Source organism: Cervus elaphus, chromosome X (assembly GCF_910594005.1).
Source record: "Cervus elaphus chromosome X, mCerEla1.1, whole genome shotgun sequence".
Lineage (NCBI taxonomy): Eukaryota > Metazoa > Chordata > Mammalia > Artiodactyla > Cervidae > Cervus > Cervus elaphus.
Window position 1 is genome coordinate 42,110,404 of NC_057848.1, and position 21,286 is coordinate 42,131,689.

At 42.3% G+C, this 21,286-nt stretch overlaps 1 protein-coding gene across 1 annotated transcript; it reads left to right on the plus strand.

Moving 5' to 3' along the window:
- The first annotated feature begins 17,657 nt into the window (after positions 1-17,657).
- LOC122689014 (cancer/testis antigen 47B-like) lies at positions 17,658-20,851 on the plus strand. Its single transcript, XM_043895078.1, has 3 exons — positions 17,658-18,294; positions 19,156-19,297; positions 20,341-20,851. Exons 1-3 carry the CDS (start codon positions 17,658-17,660, stop codon positions 20,351-20,353), a joined length of 792 nt encoding a protein of 263 aa, XP_043751013.1. The 3' UTR covers positions 20,354-20,851.
- Positions 20,852-21,286: the final 435 nt, after the last annotated feature.

Below are 21,286 nucleotides of genomic sequence, written 5' to 3' on the forward strand. Positions count from 1 at the left end.
AATAAAAAGAATAAACAAGGAAAGTTATAAAAAAAATAAAGGAGTTTCTGCAATATATGATAACATTGATGAACCTTGAAGATGTTGTTCAGTCACTGAGTCATGTCCCACTCTTTGCGACCCCACGGACTGCCACACATGAGGCTCCTCGGTCTTTCACTATCTCCCTGAGTTTGCTTAAACTCATGTCCATTGAGTCAGTGATGCCATTCAACCATCTTGTCCTCTGTTGTCCCCTTCTCCTCCTGACCTCCATCTTTCCCAGCATCAGGGTCTTCTCCAATGAGTCAGCTGCTGGCATCGGGTGACCAAAATATTGGACCTTCAGCTTTGGCATCAGTCCTTCCAATGAACAGTCAGGACCGATTTCCTTTAGGATTGACTGGTTTGATCTCTTTGCAGTCCAAGGGATTCTCAAGAGTGTTCTCCAACACCGCAGTTCAAAAGCAGCAGTTCTTCAGTGCTCAGCCTTCTTTAAGGTTCAACTCTCACATCCATACATGACTACTAGAAAAACTATAGCTTTGACTAGACGGACCTTTGTCAGCAAAGGTCTGTGCTTTTTAATATGCTGTCTAGGTAAGTCATAGCTTTTCTTCCAAGGAGTAAGCATATTTTAATTTCATGGCTGCAGTCACCATCTGCAGTGATTTTGAAGCCCAAGAAAATAAAGTCTTTGTCACTGTTTCCATTGTTTCCCCCACCTATTTGCCATGAAGGGATGGGACCAGATGCCATGATCTTCATTTTTTGAATGTTGAGTTTTAAGCCAGCTTTTTCACTCTCTTCTTTCACTTTCATCAAGAGACTCTTTAGTTCCTCTTTGCTTTCTACCATAAGCATGGTGTCATCTGCATATCTGAGGTTATTGATATTTCTCCCGGCAATCTTGATTCCAGCTTGTGCTTCATCCAGCCCAGCATTTCACATGATGTACACTGCATAGAAGTTGAATAAAAAGGGTGACAATATACAGCCTTAATGTACTCTTTTCCTAATTTTTAATCAGTCCGTGTTCCATGTCTGGTTCTAACTGTTGCTTCTCAACCTGCACACAGGTTTCTCAGGAGGCAGGTAAGGTGGTCTGGTATTCCCATGATGAAGACACTTCGCTAAGTGAAATAAGCTAGTCACAGAAAGACAAATACTGCATGATTCCACTTATATGAAGTATCTAAAAAAGTCAAGTTCATACAATCAAACCGTGGAATGATGGCTCCCAGGGGTTTAGAGGTGGGAGACATGGGAAATTACTAATCAATTGGCATAAAGTTTCGGTTAAACAAGGCAAATAAGTTCTAGAGATCTGTTGTATAAGATTGCACCAGAATAACTTAAAAAAAAATATAGTGACAATGAAGAATGAAGGTGAAAGTGAATTCCATCACTTGTGACAGGTGTGGATTTGCAGATGCCATTGATATAGGAATTCTCCTTGGCAACTCTTCCAATCAGAAGTTGCAGGCCTTTGCATACTTGTGATTTTGTGGTTTTTTCTAATCTGAGAAAATTCATATTTGATGAAATGTGCAGATAACTGCTTGGCAACATTTCTCAGAAGAACTAGGATTACAGTAAACAGTGAACATTTTTAGCATTGTTCTTGTGAGATCCTTGGTTGGCTTCAATGATCTTAAAGGAGCACTGCATAATCCCCTCAAAATTAATTAATTATCCCAATTCATTTTATACTAAAATCAATCAAAGCATGAAATGCTCTCCTCTCCAAAAAAAAGCCCTTTGCTCTAAAGCATATTTTACCCTCTTTTCTTTCTCTACAAAGCCATCTTAGACTCACTTGACACATGGTGAGCTTCCTGTGAGAATTCTTCCTGCATTTATGGGGCAAGTTCAGGTAGCTTTCAAAGAACCATGTAATTATCACACTCTTCCATGTTCTTCTTTTATTTGCCAATGATTTGCTGTCTCTTAAGTCAGGTGGTACACTCCTTGAGAATAAGGTTAGCATGAGATACTTATACCACCTTGTCCACCCCCTCAGTGGGTTAGAAAAGTTTGGAACCAAACAAATCTTCAAAAACAACACTTGAGAATATACTTTGGAATATCAGCAACATATAGTTGATGTTCCTCTAAAGCATTAAAAATAGCTACAAGATGGTTCCTGCATGAGCATTAGTTAACAAATTATGCTGGGCTTTGTATTTAACCACCCTGAAGTGTGGACCTGTCTCCCCATAGCCAGAGATCACAGAGAAAAATCAGCTGTGGCTGAAAGTCTTGTTGGGAAGAGAAAAGACACTGCCCAGGTGTTGGTGTAGGAATAACAGCAGATAGGAGCTGAGTCACCTCTGTAACTGGAGCGTGATCAGGACAAAAGGAAGTATGATGCACACTGGATTGTGGGGTTGTGATTTGTTACTAAAAGTAGTCTTTCTCTGTCTCCACAGTGCCTGCAATTGCTTCTGTCATTTCATTTATCATGCTGTGTTGTATTGTGAATGTTTCAGACGTTTCTTGGATTGTGTCTGGGGAATTCTTGAAATGAAACTGAGTGGCAGACCTTCATCCATAGACTTCAATTATTTTAGTGATAATATCAGTGTCCTCTAGCCAAAGACTCCCAGGAACATACATATACTGATCAAGCTCTGCAGGAGACCCGGGTTTGATTCCTGGGTTGGAAAGATCCCCTGGAGAAGGAAATGGCAACTCACTTCAGTATTCTTGCCTGGAGAATCCCATGGACAGAGGAGCCTTGCAGGCTACAGTCCATGGGGTCGCAAGAGTCGGACATGACTTAGGGACTTAACCACCACTAGCCAAAGACTCCCAGGAACACACATACAGTGATCAAAGTGGGTTTGTCACTTAGTAAGAATGTACACCATGGAGAACTGTGAGGCATCTCAAGAAAAAAAGGGTGCTAAACAAACTTATTATAGGCTTTGAGCTTTGGTTGAGTGACTTGGGGGAGGGTCAAAGGAATCTGTGGTTCAGTCTGGGTTGGGTGCTATCAGAAAACAGAGCCATCCTGTGATTGAGTATCTCAGTCAATTTTATCAGGGGGACAGACTAGAATGAAACTAATTGATAAAGAAGCAGTGGTCACTCATATTAGTCAGGAAGGAGAAATTTTCGGTCATTTCTGTGGTTTGGACAATGTTCGTATTTTGTCTGGGTTCAGACATTATGGAGTGGTCTTGATTTGTCTTGATCCATCATAGTTGCAGAGTTTCCTGATCTGATACTGATAATCTGTGACATTTTTTGGGTTCAACAGAACACCAAGCTCTAGTTTGGTGTTGCTACTAGTGCCAGGCCAGCACCTACCAACACCAAGGCCAACCGATAGTACTAGGCTAGCTCTTGGATGTTAGGAGATGCTTCTCTTTTTAGTTTGGTGTTTTACCAATAGGCCCTGTGAAAGGGGGCTTCCTTAAATGCATTTCAAAGAGGTCTGACCTCCCCCTCCACTCTACAGGCATTTCTGTCTCTAAGCCCATGTTCTTTTGTCCCCACTGCATTGCTCTAGCTCCATCTACTCACCCCCTGGCATATTTCTGGGGCCTGTCCCAAGTCTTACATTTTCCATGAAGTCATTTCTGATCACTCCACTCCGAAGGACTTTCTTCTGCTCTGATCTTGGTGCTTTTATTGTTTGGTCTACTTTATTGGCACTTTTAGGGTCTAACACTACATGCAATCTATGTATGTAATGATAAGAGTTAACATGTACTATTAAAAGATCTACTGCAAGAGACTTACCTCTCCAACTGAACCCTAAACTATTTGAGGGTAAGGATCATATGCTGAAAACTCATGTTTTTAATGTTTCAGGTTCTGTTTCAAGTTTTTGCATATGCTATTTCATTTAGTACAAGTCTACAAAGTAAGCACTATTATGACCTCCATTTTTCAGGTGAAAACAAAATACCTCTTATTAACCCTCTGCTACTCCCCCACCCCTTCCCCATCCAGTTAACTAAGAGGCTGGTTAACGATGGACAGCAAAAGGCAGGGGATTGGTGTGTGGAGATTTTCTCCCCAAATACTTTTCAAGTATAACTCAATTTACATAATACATGCTCTTAAAAATCAACATTAATAAAACCATGTTTGTTTAAACAGAAGAGCTACCACTACTATGCAGATTAGTGAAGCATTGTGAGGGTTTATGAAGATAGATCAATGCAATTTGGCATGTGGTATCTCCTTAGACTTTCACAATGCTACTCTTATCCTCTTTTTACAGGTAAGGAAACCATGCTACAGAGTGGTTCCCAGAAAGAAACAGAGGAAAAGAAGACAAAAAAAGTTTAAAAAAAGAAGAGAAAGAAAAGTGGAGGTACAGATTCAACACAAGTTCTATTAAAATTCCAAAGACATTTTTCACAGAAAGAAGACAAATAGTCCAATCATATGGAATCACAAATAGCCAAAGCAATCCTGAGAAAGAAGAACAAAGTAGGAGGCATCACACTTCCTGATCTCCAACTATATTTCAAAGCTATAGTAATCAAAATAACATGGCACAGACAAATAGATCAGTGGAATAGAAATAGAGGCCAGAAATAAACCAACCTGTATAGACTCAACTAATACTTGACAAGGGAGCCAACAATATTCAACGGGGAAAGGATGGTCTCTTCAATAAAAGGTAATGGGAAAACTAGATATCCACATGAAGAAGAATAAAAGTAGACTCCTATCTTACACAGCTCACAAAAATTAACTCAAAATGGATTAAAGGCTTAAATATAAAATCTGAAACTGTAAAACTCCAAGAAGAAAACATAAGGTAAAATCACCTTCACATTAGTCTTGGCAGTGGTTTTTTTTTTGTATAAAACACCAAAAGCACAAACAACAAAACCAAAAATTAATAAGTAGGACAATATCAACAAGTAGGGCTTCCCAGGTGGCACTGTGATAAAGAACCCGCCTGCCAACGCAGGAGCCAAAAGACATGGGTTCAATCCCCAGATAGAGAAGATCCCCTGGAGGAGGAATGGCCACCCACCCTAGTATTCTTGCCTGGAAAATTCTATGGGCAGAGGAGCCTGGCGGGCTACAGTTCAAGGGGTCGAAAAGAGTTGGACACGACTGAACACACACACACACAAGATGATATCAAACTTTTAGTGCTTCTGCACAGCAAAAGAAATAATAAAAAATGAAAAGGCAACATACAGAGTGGGAGAAAATATTTGAAAGCCATATATCTGATAAGGAGTTAATATCCAAATATATAAAGAACTCAATAGCAAAAACCAAATAATCCAATTTAAAAAAAGGCAAAGGACCCGAATAGACTTTTTTTTTCTAGGAAACACATCTAAATTGCTAATGGATATATGAAAAAATGCTCAACATCACTAATAATCAGGGAAACACAAATCAAAAACGCAATGAAATATCATCTTACACATGATAGAGTGGCTAATATCAAAAAGATAACAAATATCAAGTGTTATTTAAGGATGTGGAATGCAGTGTGCCTTTGTGCACTGTTGGTAGGATTATAAATTGATATGGCCACTGTACAAAACAGTATGGAGGTATGACCCAGCAATCCCACTTCTGGGCATACACACTGAGGAAACCAGATCTGAAAGAGACACGTGCACCCCAACGTTCATCGCAACACTGTTTATAATAGCCAGGACTTGGAAGCAACCTAGATGCCCATCAGCAGACGAATGGATAAGGAAGCTGTGGTACATATACACAATGGAATATTACTCAGCCATTAAAAAGAATTCATTTGAATCAGTTCTAATGAGATGGATGAAACTGGAGCCCATTATACAAAGTGAAGTAAGCCAGAAAGATAAAGACCAATACAGTATACTAACACATATATATGGAATTTAGAAAGATGGCAATGATAACCATATATGCAAAACAGAAAAAGACACACAGGTGTACAGAACAGAATTTTGGACTCTGTGGGAGAAGGCGAGGGTGGGATGTTTTGAGAGAACAGCATTGAAACATGTATATTATCTAGGGTGAAAGAGATCACCAGCCCAGGCTGGATGCATGAGACAAGTGCTTGGGGCTGGTGCACTGGGAAGACCCAGAGGAATCAGGTGGAGAGGGAGGTGGGAGGGGGGATCCGGATGGGGAATACATGTAAATCCATGGGTGATTCATGTCAATGTATGACAAAAACCACTACAATATTGTAAAGTAATTAGCCTCCAACTAATAAAATTAAATGAAGGGGGAAAAAAAACAACAGTATGTAGGGTCTTCAAAAAATAAAAAAATATAATAAAACTATCTTGTGATTCAGCAATCCTATCTCTGGTTGTGTATATTTGAAGAAAGTGAAGTCACTATCTGGAAGAGATTTCTGTAGACCACACCGATGTTCACTGCAGCATTATTCACAATAACTGAAACCTGAAAACAACCAAATTGTCCATCGATGGATGAATGGACAAAGAAAATGTGATACACACACACACACACACACACACACACACAATGGAATATTATTTAGCCATTCTGTCATTTATGACAATACGGATGGATGGACATTGAAGGCATTATGCTAAGTGAAATAAGTCAGATAGTGAAAGACAAATACTATATTATCTTACTTACATGTAGTATCTAAAAAAGTCAAACTTATAGAAACAGAGTAGAATGGTGGTTGCCAGGGACCAGGGACTGGGGAAAATGGGAAGATATTGGTCAAAGCATACACAGTTTCCATTATAAGATGAATAAATTCTGGCTACCTAAGGTACAACGTTGTGGCTATTGTCAACAATGTTGTATTATATACTTGAAGGTTGCTTAGAGGATAGATCTTAAATGTTCTCAGAAACAGTGGTAGCTATGTGATGTGATAAAGGTATTAGCTAACTTTATTGTAGTAGTCATTTCACAACATATACATGTATCAAATCATCATGTTGAGCACCTTAAATTTATGCAGTGTTATGTGTCAGTTGTATCTCAATAAAGCTGGGCAGGGGGCAGGAAAATGGAGGGCGGAAGTGAGAGAATGGTGTTGGAGCTTTGTAAGGGCAGGTTAGGAGAGGTGAGGGAAGGTTAGGTAGGGTTTGTTTTTTTTCTTTTATTGTGAACCCGAAAGGACAAGGAAAAGAAACCAGGACTAGAACTTTCCTGGAGGCACTGTCAAGCCAACACTCCTGGAATAAGATCTGAGGTAAGAGTTGCCAACAAACACCCAAAACAAATCTGCCTGTAGCAAAGCCCAAACTCCACTCCAAAACACAGTCTTACTGCTCCACCTAGCGGCAGTCTTGAGGTAGTGCATAAAGGATATCTGCCAGAGCCACTCAGATTACATCAGAACCTTGACATTACAGGGAGGATGGCCATGTTACTATTCTTTTTTTAATTCCCAGGGACTCTGCTGTGCTGCTGCATTTGAGAATGGCTGGCCAAATTTGCCCTTTCCCTATGACATAGAGACTTTTCCTGGTGCCAGTTGGAATGGCAGGTGGCACGTGGGCAAGGTGCTAACGTAGGCTATCACTTTGTTTTATCCATTCTCTCATCAGGAGTTTAATTCTTGCTCATCAACTGCCATTTCTCAGTGAACACTGTGTATTGAGTGATGGGAATACAACACTGCACAAGACAAATAAGGCTTCTGTCTTACAGTGAGCTTACAGTGAGGAAGACAAGCAAATCTGTACAGATGGTAATAAGCTCTATGAAGGAAAAGGACATGGCGTTGAGGCAGAAAACAACTGGGGTAAGAGAAGACCTCTTTGAGGAGGTGACACTGAACTGAGACTTGAAGGATAAGAAGTCAATTATACCCCAAATAGTCAAAGCAATCTTGAGAAAAAAGAACAAAGCTGGAGGAATTAGGCTTCCTGACTTCAAACCAACCACATATAGTATGGCACAAATCACCCTAGTACTGGCACAAAAACAGATACATAGGTCAATGGAACAGGACAGGAAGCCCAGAAATAAACCCACACACCTATAGTCAATTAATCTATGACAAAGGAGGCAAGAATATACAATGGAGAAAAGACAGTCCCTTCAATAAGTGGTGCTGGGAAAACTGGACAGCTACATGTGAAAGAACAAAATTAAAACATTTCTTCATACCACATACAAATATAAACTCAAAATAGATTAAAGGCTTAAATGCAAGACCTAAAACCATAAAACTCCTAAAAGAGAACATAGGCAAAACACTCTGACATAAATCACACCAACATGTTTTTTGACCCACCTCCTAGAGTAATGAAAATAAAAGCAAAAATAAATAAGTGAGACCTATTTAAACTTAAAAGTTTTTGCACAGCAAAGGAAACCATAAATAAGATGAAATCACAACCTTCAGAATAGGAGAATATATTTGCAAATTATATGACTGGTAAAAGACTTCCCTGGTGGCTCAGACGGTAAAAGCCTCTGCTTACAAAGCAGGAGACCCAGGTTCGACCCCTGAGTCGGGAAGATCTCTGGAGAAGGAAATGGCAACCCACTCCAGTACTCTTGCCTGAAAAATCCCATGGATGGAGGAGCCTGGTAGGCTATAGTCCATGAGGTCACAAAGAGTCGGACATGACTGAGCAACCTCACTTCATTTCGCTTCATGACTGATAAGGGGTTAACATCCAGTATACATAAAAAACTCATATAACTTAATATCAAAAAAACAAACAACCTGATTAAAAAATGGGCACAATTTTTGCAGCAACATGGTTGGACCTAGATAATATCATATTAAGTGAAGTAAGTTATACAGAGACAAATATTGTATGATATCACTTATGCATGGAATCTAAGATATAATACAAATGAATCTACACACAAAACAGAAATAGATTCACAGACATAAAAAACAAACTTACAGTTACCAAAAGAGAAAGTAAGAGAGGGATAAATTAGGAATATGGGAATAACAAACTACTATACATAAAATACATAGGCAACAAGGATTTACTGTATGGCACAGGGAACTATAGTCAATATCTTGTAATAATTTCTAATGGAAAATAATCTGAAAAATGTGTACACATAACTGGTTCAGTTTGCTATATACCTGAAACTAACACAATACCATAAACCAGCTATATTTCAATTTAAAGAAAAACAACAAAATATGGACAGAAGACCTGAATGGACATTTTTCCAAAGAAGACAGATGGCTAGCAGGCACGTGAGAAGATGTTCAACATTACTAATCATCAGAGAAATGCAAATCCAAACCACAATGAGCTATCACCTCACACCCGTCAGAATGGTTATCCCCAAAAGAACACAAATAACAAGTGTCGGCAAGGGTGTGGAGAAAAGGGAAACCATGTATGCTGTTGGTGGGAATGTACATTGTATGGACAGCTGTGACTGAAGGATCTAAAAGGATAAGAATTAGAAAAGTGATCCATGACTTTGACCAGATGGTGGTCATTGAGGATCATAAAAAGAAGAAGAGGACCAGACTGGAAAAATAAGAGTGCAGGATTTTTGAAGTTGAGATTTTGGAACTAATATCGATTTTCATTAAGAAGGTCTGGGGCCCTAGGCATGGCACCAGGAATGAGTGACTAAGGTAGAGTAGATGACAAATCATGCAAAATGTGGAAGCTAAGACACAGAGGGGGCTGGGTGTTGCATGGTGTCGTTGTCAAAGATTTGAGGTGGAGTCTACGGCCATACCACCCTGAACGCGCCCGATCTCGTCTGATCTCGGAAGCTAAGCAGGGTCGGGCCTGGTTAGTACTTGGATGGGAGATTTGAGGTGTAGAGAAAGTGTAGTGAGGTTGCCAGGCAGTTTTTTTTTTTTTTAAGATTTACTTATGTATTTTATTTTTTTGGCTGTGCTCCATCTTTGTTGCTGCATGTGGCTTTCTCTAGTTGTGGTCAGTGAGGGCTACTCTTTGTTGCCATGTATGGGCTTCTCATTGCAGGAGTTTCTCTTGCTGTGGAGCCAGACTCTAGGTGCTCAGGTTTCAGTAGTTGCAGCACATGATCTCAGCAGTCGTGGCATGTGGGATCAGTAATTATGGCCCACAGGCTTAGGAGCTCCGTGGCATGTGGGATCTTCCCAGACCAGGGATCGCACCAGTGTCCCTTGCATTGCAAGGTGGATTCTTAACCACTGGACCACCAGGGAAGCTCCAGGCAGTCTTGAGTGTGCTCATGATCATCAATTTGTGGTCAGCCCAGTCATACAATTTTTAGTATTTTCAGCTGCTGCAATATAGACAAAGAAGCATGTGGTTCAAGTAGTGTTGTGGGTTGCCTAGTGGATAAGATAGGGAGCTAAGAGGAGAAAGGAAATGGACTGACTTTAACAAGGGAGAGTGTATTGGTTTCCCATTGCTGATGTAACAAATTACCACAAACCTAGTGACTTTAAACAGTACACGTTTTTTTTTTATCTTACAGTTCTGGAAGTCAGAAGTCCAAAATGTGTTTTACAAGGCTAAAATCAAGGTGTCAGCGGGTTTGCATTCATTCAGGAGACTCTGGGAGCAAATCTGTATTGTTGCTTTTTCTATTAATAGCTTCTAGAAGCTCCCTGTGTTCCTTTGCTTCTAGCCCCCTCCTACATCTAAAAAGCCAGCAACATTGGGCTGAGTCTTTCTCATGCTGCCATCTCTCCAGTTCTCTCTTCCAATCCCCGCTTCCACTGTGAGGGAAACTTGTGATTGCACTGGGCTCATCTGCCTAAACCAGGATAATCTCCTTTATTCTAAGGTCAGCTGATTAGCAACCCTAATTCCATTTTAACCTCCATTTCTCTTTGCCATATAACCTAAAATATTCACAGGATTTCGGGGATTAGGATGTGGACATCTTTGTGGGGGGCATCATCCTCCCTACAGAGTGATTATGATGATATCAGTGCATGGACTCTGTACTGGGTAAGGAAGCAAATGGAGAAAACAGTGGGCAGATGAAGAGTGAAACAGTGGTGCAATCAATGAGTTGGAGAAGTAATATGATGAGCTTGAAGAACTGTAGTGCTAGAGTAGAAATTTTCAAAATGGTGTAGTTTCTGATGATGACAAAGGCTAGGGTAGGATCACATCATAGAGGTGAGTATCTGATGTAAAGTTGTAGAAAAGACCAGATAAAGCAGTCATGAGATCTTGGCATGGATGAGCTAGAAGGTGAACTCCAGGATGGCTCTTGCTGGTCCAGGTGTCCACATGGTGGAGGGAACTCCCAGGAATGGCTGTCACCAGTGTCTATGTTCCCAGGTGAGCTATGGTTGTTTTTTGCCCTCCAGGACACTCTAAGATCAGCAGAATTGTAGAATTACAAATCAAAAACACACCTCAAGGAATCAGGTGGAGAGGGAGGTGGGAGGGGGGATCGGGATGGGGAATACGTGTAAATCTATGGCTGATTCATATCAATGTATGACAAAACCCACTGAAATGTTGTGAAGTAATTAGCCTCCAACTAATAAAAATAAATAAAAAAAAACACACCTCAGAGAAATAAGAAGCAGCTTATGCATTTCAGAGGTGTTTTGCAGAAACCAGACCCCACTCAAATGGAAAGTGGTGAGTGGCAAGCACACAGCCCACATTTGGACTGGAGCCTGGACGTTGGTAATGTTAACCCCTGTGACCTCACTTGGTTACCTCACCACCCACTGATCAGAGAATTGTGCATAAGATGATCACATTCCCCTTGATCCTCTCCCTCACCTTGCCTTTAAACCCCTTCCCTGAAAGCCATCAGGGAATGCAGGTCTTTCTAGCATTAGCTGCCCCTTACTCTTTGCTCAGTACCTTGCAGTAACTGCTGTGCTTGCCTTCACCACACACACATAAAAAGGATGTAATGGAAGTGAAAGTCTAGGGTGTGCGATGGGTCATCCAAGTGGATGTTAAAGTCACTAAGAATGATGAACGAGCTTCAACCTAGGGAGGACAACTGAGCCTTGAGGAGAAAATGTAAACCCCACAAGCTAGGGGAGCCTGTGAGTGAAAAGGGGCCGAGTCAGCACTGACTCGGCCAGGGCCAGGGCCCCGAAGGGCCAAACTTCTGCTCAGCAGGAAGGATGGAGCCTTGACACTCCACCCCACTCCCAGGGGCTGGGCTCCAGGTCACAGGCTGGGCAGTGACCCCCTTGAGATGTGCAGGCCAGGTCGAGTCCAGAGACTCCCGCAGGCCTGCTGGCTCCCTGCCCTCCCACGGCTTCTGTGAACAGAGGGCTGCGCTCTTTACCCCAGGGCTTTCGTCTCCCCTAGGGAGATGGCACCCCTGTGTGGGTGCTTCTCTTCGGTGAGCACCCACAGCCCGCTCTGGCCGTGACACGTGGTCTAGGAGGCCAATGACAGCACAAGCCAGTCCCTGTGGGCGTGGGGGGGCTCCCCTGGGGGCGCAGGCCCTCGTTGTACCCACCACCACAGCATCACACCTGGCCACAGGTGTGGAAACCTCCCGGGAGGCCTTGCAGAGGAGCCAAAGCGAGATGGGAAGAGGGCGGGAAGACCCTCCGGAGACAGTCAGGCCTGGGCAAGTAGAAGAGAAGCGCCATTGACGGTGAGACGGATTCAAAAGCCCCGTGATTCAATCAACAGACACCTACCTGTGCAGACCCCGGGGGAGGGGAGTCGCAAACTTGAAGAAGGTCTGGACCGTCCCCCTAAAGGGCCTGTGCTTTTCCAGGGGAGCCAAACAGTGCCCACACATCTCAGTGCAACCAGGAGAGCCTGTGGGGGTCGCAGGAGGAGCAGATACAGAAGAGAAGGCTTCCTGGAGGGGTGAGTTTGGGGCCGGGCTGTAAAGGAGAGCTCAGGATTGATCTTCGGGGAGTGTGCCCTGCCATGCCCGCCAGGAAGCGGAGACCTCTTCCAGCTGTTGTGGCCCTGGGTCCTTCCCCTGTTTCTCCTCTCCCGACACTGATGATGGATCTGCAAAGGGAAAGGATGTGGCCACTTCTGTTGACCAACGGGGAGTGGGGAGGGGAAAGCAAGCACCTTCCCTTAAGGAAATCGGAAACCCCAGATTGTGCCAACTTCCTGACTTGGAGAAGATCAGAAGTCAAGGCTGGAGATGGAGAGTAGGCAGCAACCGAACATCAGTGATAGTGGGTGGGTTGTCCTGGATGGGTTTGCAGCCACAGGGCTCAGGCAGAGGAATGAGTCTCTGGAGACTGACCCATGGACTTCTGGGACACACACTTGCCATGAAGAGAGTCCCATGTCAGAGGTGGGAGGAGATCTCCGTCAGTTTTGCTTTACGTATTTCCTAAAGGGACACCTGCTCAGCATCTTCCTTTCTTCTTTGTTTGCTGGTGCCAGTTAGTTCTCCTCCCAGGAAGCTGGACCCAATTCCAACCTCGTAGGGAGATAGCTTGTTGCAGCTGCCAAAGCACCACCTCCTCCAGGGTCCTCTTTACTCCCATCATTTCACAGTCACAGGTTTTCATTGGCAACAGCTTGCTCCCTGACAATAGCTTTCTCCATGGCAGGCCTGGTGCCCCATCCCACCTCCCTACACAGAGGCTCTAGGTGCACACTTTGTTACCAGAGAGTTCCTCATTGACAGCAGACATCCTGTTGTGTTTCGGCACTACTGATAAGTGGAGGAATCAACAGGAAAGGATGTGATTGAGTATAAATAAAATCTTGACAAATATATCAGAACAGCAACACTGTGCAGAGCTGGGAGGGCCCAGGTTCCTGAGGTCTCAGCCAACCCCTCCAGGCAGGGCCCAGGAATGATGATGGGGGATACAGTAGGATGGGGGCTGCGGACAGTTCTGCCACGTTTGAGTTTTATGTGTAGAACATAAACAGATACAAATGCCAGTTCTAATGGCACATGGCATTGGTACATTGGAAGTTACCCAATAAATTTGGTAGATGTGTAAATGTATGATTTGATGAATAAAACTGATGAGTTTGTGTAGGAGGCAAAAAAAGATAGAAGGGCACTGCGCTAAGTGAGAGGGGAAGGGATTAATAGCACAAAGAAATATGCCCTTATGTAGAAGACATTCTTAGTAATAATTTTAGTAGGAATAATTAATTATTAGTAGCAGTCATTATGACCTCAATCTGCTTTCCAGGCCAATCTGCCACTCTGCCCATCCTGGAGCCATTTCATTCCCTGGACAGGTATACATATACACACATGCACACACACACACATACACATCTCTTCTACTATGCAGGCTGTTTCCTTTCCATGCAGAGACCTCCTTCCCTCATTCTTCCCCTTTCTCTGCTATCCTTCATTGCTAGGTAAACTCCTAGAGATCCTTCAGGATGCAGGTGAAATGTCTCCCCTTGAGTACTTCCCCAGTTAATTATTCTACTTCTTTCCATCCCCTCTCTGTCCTCCCCTTTTTCCTTTTCCTCTTTCCTTTCCCCTCCCAATTAATCATTCTTTTTCCCATACTCCCATAGCATTTTGGGTTCATCCCTGTTTTAGCACTTGACACTTGGGTCTTTATTGTCCAAGTGTCTGTCTTCCCCTCTAGACCATGAACTAGAGCAAGTCATTAGTCTTAGGCATTTGTGACAGAGGCCTCCCTAGCACAACCCCGAGTATATAGGTGGGTACTCAATACTTGCCTGGTGAGTGAATGGCTAGTATCTGTAGTGTATGTTCAACTTCCTGGGTCAACAGATATTATTAATATTGTTGGGTTGTTGTTTATTTAATGAGTCAAGCTAAATTGTTGTTGTTTTTACATTGTGTTTCTGGGACTCTCTTCATGTGTGAGTTTTATGAAGGGCAGAGTGCATTGGACTGGATTTTTCTTAACAAGTCCATATAACTATTGCTAGGCTTCTTGTCTCTGATTGTAAGAAGCAGAGAAACTTTCTGATGAACTGGAAGTGGTGAAGCAGTGTGCTCATTCATGAATAAAATACTTATCTTTGTCAGCTAATTTATTGACAGTAAAATATCACAAAGAGAAATTGCAGAAACCACTATCAGTATACAAAGGCCCACATACCCCTCAAGCTTTTCTACCAGTGGATATTTACTACCAAAATTTTTGACAGTGATTTGTCTGAATTCCTTGAATGTCTTTTATTTAGTTGCTCTGTGTCTACTTCATATTGAGTATCACAGAGATTTGACTCTGATGTTAAGCTATGTAGCTGTTTATTGTTAAATCAGAGTGAACAGTAAGGGACTTGAAGGTAGCTTAGACCCCAAATGAAAGATCACCTTTCATTGTATGGACAGAGGCACTGTTTTTGCATCATATCCTATATTGGTACTACTGTTCCTTATGTGTGAATTAGTCAGTAGTGACTCAGCTCTGAAATGGTTAGTCACAGTAACCTTTGTCATTTCACAGCCATAGTTTTTTATTGGCAGCTTCTTAATGAGCTCATCTTTGGGGTGACAAGTGGCAGAGCTACGACTTTTCTTTAAGAAATTTGAGAGATATAGTCAGTCAACATTTTTATTTACTTTGAGAGAGACTTGAGTTCCAAGGCCTGCCTGAGGTTTTCCTGGTAATGTCAATACTTGCATTGTCTAACAAAACATGTCAAAAATTTCATACTTGTCATCCAATGAATTTGGCAATAACAATATTGGGCAGACTAGGACTGAGAGGTTGGTGACTGCAGTTTATAATGACTGAAGAATTAGTATCTGTGAACAATCTGCATGTAACTACTCTGGGTTGAATGTTTTTGAAGAAGTTGAAAAAGCACTTAGTATAACCTGAAGTGGAATCTAAGATGTTACAACTGATGGTGTTAAAAATATGAGTGGAGAAGAAAAGACTTAGTGAACAAATATACAAAATTTGTGAAAACATAAGGTCTTTAACTCTTTGGGTTATTCATTATATTATTTATCAGCAGTCACATTGCAGATAATATTTGAATCTCTCATGTGTTATTAAACTGACAGTGTTAATGGGAAACATAATTCACTCTCATGAACTTAACCATCATGGTTCTGTGAACTTTTGTCAGAAATAGAAGTTAGATATCCTGAATTTCTCTGCCACTCTGTGTGTGTATGTCCATGTGTATGTGATTTTTTAAGCTCATGGTGGAGATTGAATTATTTTTTATTGAGAACATCTCCCTCAATTACCATTTAACACCGAATGGCTTTGGAAATTAGCTTTCATTCCAGGTTTGATAATATTTCTTAATGAACTAAACCTAAAATTACAAAGCAAACAGTGCTTATATTAAAAAACATATTGTGGTAAAGTCATTTCAATGACAATTAACATTATTTGAATCAAATTAATGTCAGACTGCTTTATACTCTTCAGATGCTTTCAAAAGTTAAATTAAGGGAGCTCTCTATTCACATACAAATTTGCAGTAGATATATATTCAAGCTCATACTATAATTCCAGCAGCTTTTTTTCAGTCCTCTATGTATAAGGGCTTTTTTTCAGTCCTCTAAGTACAAGGGCTTCCATTATAGCTCTGTTGGGAAAGAATCTGCCTGCAGTACAGGAGACCCGGGTTTGATTCCTGGGTTGGGAAGATCCCCTGGAGAAGGAAATGGCAACCCACTCCAGTATTCTTGCCTGGAGAATCTCATGGACAGAGGAGCCTGGCGTGCTACAGTCCATGGGGTCACAAAAGTCGGACATGACTTAGTGACTAACCCACCACCACCACCATGCAAGTACAAAGGAAATTTCCATATTTCAGATCCACTAAACTGTGCAGTTGAGGAGCTTCCACATAAACTTCAAATGAAAGTGATTACTCTGCAACGTAATGACATGCTAAGAGGCAAATATCAAAAGAACCTAATAGAATTCTATAATTTTCTTCCAAATAATGAATATGCTAAATTAAAATCACATGCTTGTGGATTGATACCAGTATTTAGAAGTACATGTCTCATGGACTGATACCAGTATTTGCCAATATCTGTGTGAAAAGACATTTGCAAAGGTGAACTATGTAAAACTTCATTACAGAACAGATGAACATATGCAGTTTTGATGACAGAGAACACTTTGATCTTCAGTTAAGCAAAATGATATTCTGCCAAAAGAATTTTATTCTTCTCACTAATAGACCTATGTTATTTAAACATTGTAAGCAATTATTAATATTTTTTTAGTTTCAGCAATATTTGTGGACATTTGTTGTGGACTTCTGTTATGTAAATACCTACATAATAACAATCTTGATTTTATCTTTGAGCACCTCCAAGCCCCAAATGTTAACTCTCTGCCTTTTACAGAAGTTTCCTCAACCCACATTATCAATATATTGCACCATTGTGGGTTTTTTGGACAATCGTAAAACTAAAAGGACATGAACCTTCCGGACTTAAACGTAGGCTAGAACCAAACTCAGGGCGTCAAAAGAACCAGGAGACGATTGTGAACAATTCTACAATCTAAGTGCCTTGACTGTTCATTGGACACAGGGCACGTCAATCCTTATTTGTCAGCAAATGAGCTCAGAGCTTGTGATGAGAGGGCACGTCCTATTGGCTACTCTTATGGCCCCGCCCCTCATCTGCGGCCTAGGGGAATCTTTTGCATCAGGCCTGTCTCCACTGCCTGAGACCCAGCTTCCGGTGGGCCGCTCTCACCGTTGGCTGCCTACCCTCCCTGTCGTGGGGCCTCCTCTGTCATCCCTTCAGTGGCCACCTCATCCTGTCCCACCACCCTCAGCCTCCCCTCAGGGCAGCCACTTCAGGTGCCACCACCTGCGCTGTTGCTGTCATCACCCGCCCAACTGAGGTAACTGCCCAGTGCCATGTCCACCACGAGGGGTGGAGATCCAGCCCCTGACGGGCAGGAAGGCCCAGCAGGCACGGCGAGGGTGCAGACCGGAACGGCCAGAGCCCACGAAGGTGTGGACCGCAACTCCGGGCCTCGCAGGGGTGACGCCGTGCCTGAGGCCGGGGAGGGCGGAATTGCCGGGGCCTCGGGAGGCCCAAGGGAGGTTGCCCTGGAGGGGGGGAGCCCCGAGGAGGACTCTGACATCGGGCCGGCCGAGGATGGGGAGGAGGAGCAGGCAGGGGGCCTGGACCTCATAGTGGATGCGCGCCACTCCCCCATGGCCGGCTTCCGCTTAACATTCCTGGACTTGGTGCGCTCGTTGCTGAACGGCATCTACTGCAACGACCTAGTCCAGCCTCATGAAGGCCACGTGTCAGTCCGGCACCGGGCCCAGCAGCACTCGTCTGATCAAGGCTCGGCCGAGGTGGCCGAGTTCTCTGAGCTCCGGGTGTCATCGGATGGACCGGGGGAGGGGCCGGCGGGGAAGGCCCCAGCCCAGGAGGTGGAGGAGGCAGAGGAAGACGAGGAAGCCTCTTTATGGGAGACAGCCGCTGAGGAGTCTGAGGAGTCCAGCTTGTGGGAGATGGCACAGGAGCCGGCTGCCCCTGAGGGTGAGCCTTCAGGAGGGTGGGCATTGTTGGGGTGGGGGGGACGGGGACACTGGCATCTGCAGGCCGGGTCTGGGGACCAGGGATCCCGAGGAGGGGGCAGGCTCGGGGTGGGGGGGGCGCTTGGGAGGGGAGGCTGGGAATCAGGGCCTCCTTGAATCGAAGGCCAGAGGGGCCCAGTAGAAGCCCAACTCCATAACGACCTCTTTGATTTGGAGGGGGGCGGGGAGAAATAAGCTTCCCTCTGCCAGCCCTGGTAAGAGATCTGAGATGATTGGTGCCAGTTATGAGCCCATAGGTGAAGATCAGTGAAGGCAGTTGTTTGGGAGGGAGCTTGAGAGGACATGGAAGAGAACAAACAAATGGCATACCTCATATTTGATTCATAGCTTTTAAAAATGGCAAGATTCTTGGAAAGTTGATCCCAAAATATTATGAACTGATACAGGAGCACTTGGTCAAAATGAAGTATTCAGGGGGTTGAGGGACTAATGACCTTCACCATAGAATTTGTCATTGAAACAAAACATATTTTGGTGAGAAAGTTCTGACCAAAACATATAGAATGCATCAGACCCAAAGGATTCTGATCTTTGGCCAGAAGTAATCAGTAGCACAGGGTGACAGATTTACTAGAGAAGAAGAAATAATATGATTGTGAAAATGATCAAGCAGCAGCAAAGTGAGGGCCATGGAAATGTTGTATCCACCAGAAGGAAGGCCCCCAGTTACTCTTTTCTTAGTTGCTCCTATCCTCCTCCTCCTGAGGGTAGAGTTCTGGATGTCTGTTGCTATTCCTTATGCGTTGGGATTTTTTTTCCTGTGAACGTCTGGTCCCAAACTCTGTATTATTCTTCACTAAAGAAATAACTAAGTACCAGGATGAGAATTCCGAAAAAGAGGTCCAAGACACTGAAAGTGAGGGGAAAGAAGAGAAGTATAACAAAAAGCAAGAAGAACCAGAAAATAATCTGGACCCAGCAAAGGACAGGCCCAGAAAGTCCAGGTATCTGTGTATAGCTTTGAAAATAACCCAGCTATTCCCAGGCATTTACAAATTTTTTTTGCTTTTTAATTCTCCCAGTAAATTAAGAAAAAGTTTGTTTAAAATTAGTTCAACAATTCAAATTTACCTAATGTTTATAGAACACTCACACACCTAGTAATATAAAGTGCATTGTGTACTGAAATATACTTTATTGCTCCTCATTTGTTTTAGTGAGGTCTTTTGTCCTCTACCTGTGAGACTCCTAACAAGTTGTAAATGTATCAGTACCTAAGACCAGTATTTGTTTAGTAGACAGTTACTAGAAGCAGCAGCGAAAGTAACTGGGCTTTGAACAAGTAGAGTGTTTATTTCCTGGCCACAGAAGTGGAGTCTCCTGCACTAAGAGATGACATCTTTTAGAATGTGACTACTTACAAATAGCAAAAAGTTCAGAATTTCAAGTAGGGACCACATTTAGTGTTTAATAGCTAAATGTTTGTTCAGTTGTAGATTTTTAAATTTTATGTGACAGTTAAAAGAAGAGCAACTTTGTCATAGTATGACTGTTGCTTATCAGTGAGCTGGTAATGAAGGTATAAGATATATCTTGTCTTTAATGATTAACGTTTTTTGCCCTCATTTTCATGGTGGTGTATTTCATAACCGCCTCTTTCTCATATGGTAGATATGGAAACTGAGGGTCCGGGAGAGTAAGGGAGTATCATCTGTGGACTGAGCACAGACTTTTAAGGTGAAAAGAGTGATTTAAGTCCCAGAATAGCCTCTCAAAGGGAAAAAAAAAAAATTTATGGTGTTGGGCAAGAGGGAGACAAGGTTGTTAGGATCACATAATTGAAGCCATCAGGTTGTATTTGTACCAGTATCTATGATGCAGGTTACAAGAGGAAAATATGTTTTTCTTCCCTACTTGTTGAGATAACAGCCCTCAGATATAGGTAGCAGCAAATATAGATAGGGCCAACTGTTATCTTAGATTAAGAAAGTCTCTGGTGCTGGTTAATGCTGTATAATTGTTCATTTTCTCTCATTTCATCCTGCAGTTTGGAAGACTAGAAAGATGGAGAAAGAAGGATCAAGATTTTTAGGTTTTTCATTTTGCAGAAGCCCATGGGAATGTTATTAACGCTGATTCCATTCCAAAATTCATTTCCATAAAAGTGATATCCAATAACATATGACTTTTATCTTCTACAGATATATTTGATAGCATTTGTTCTAGTTAAAAATAAGTTTCTTTTAAATTAATAAGCTGAAATGCAGGCAGATTTTGTTTAGATAAATAATCCTGACTTAAATCTCTTTCACTTTTGTTTGACACACTTTACCTTCATTGAAAGGCATCACTTTCCACCATTTGGTAAGCCTGTTTTAAATTCTTTTATTGCAGCCCCAAATAAATTGAAATATCAAGTTTAAAACAATTTTTGTAAAGACAGAAATGGAGATCAAGCCTTTAGAACTGAGCTTGTTTACTGCACTAGTTACTAGCCATGTGTAGTTGTGAAACATTCAAAAGGTGCCTAACCTGAGTTGAAATATGCTGCAAGTGTAAAAAATAATGTAAAGTCTCATTAATAACTAATTACACATTGAAATGATAATCTAGTATTAAACAAATACAGCATTAAAATGACTTTCTCCAGTTTCTTTTTACTTTTTAAGTGTGGCTACTAGAACATTGAAAATTACACATGACTTGTGTTATATGTGTATTTCACAGTACTGCTAGGTGCTTTTGAAGGAAACCTGATGTATGGCCCAGCTAGCCTGGAGGCCAAATAGTGCTGCTGAGCCTGAGCCCAGAGGCTGATCTGGAGCACTGGTTCTCAAAGTTTGGTCCTTAAAATAGCATTATCAGCATCACCCAGGAATTCTTAATCTCCACCTAAGACCTGTGAATCAGAAACTTTGGGAGTGGGGCCCAGCAGTCTGTGTTTTAATAAGCCCTCCAGGGGATTCTGATTCAGTTAAGATTTGAGAAGCGAT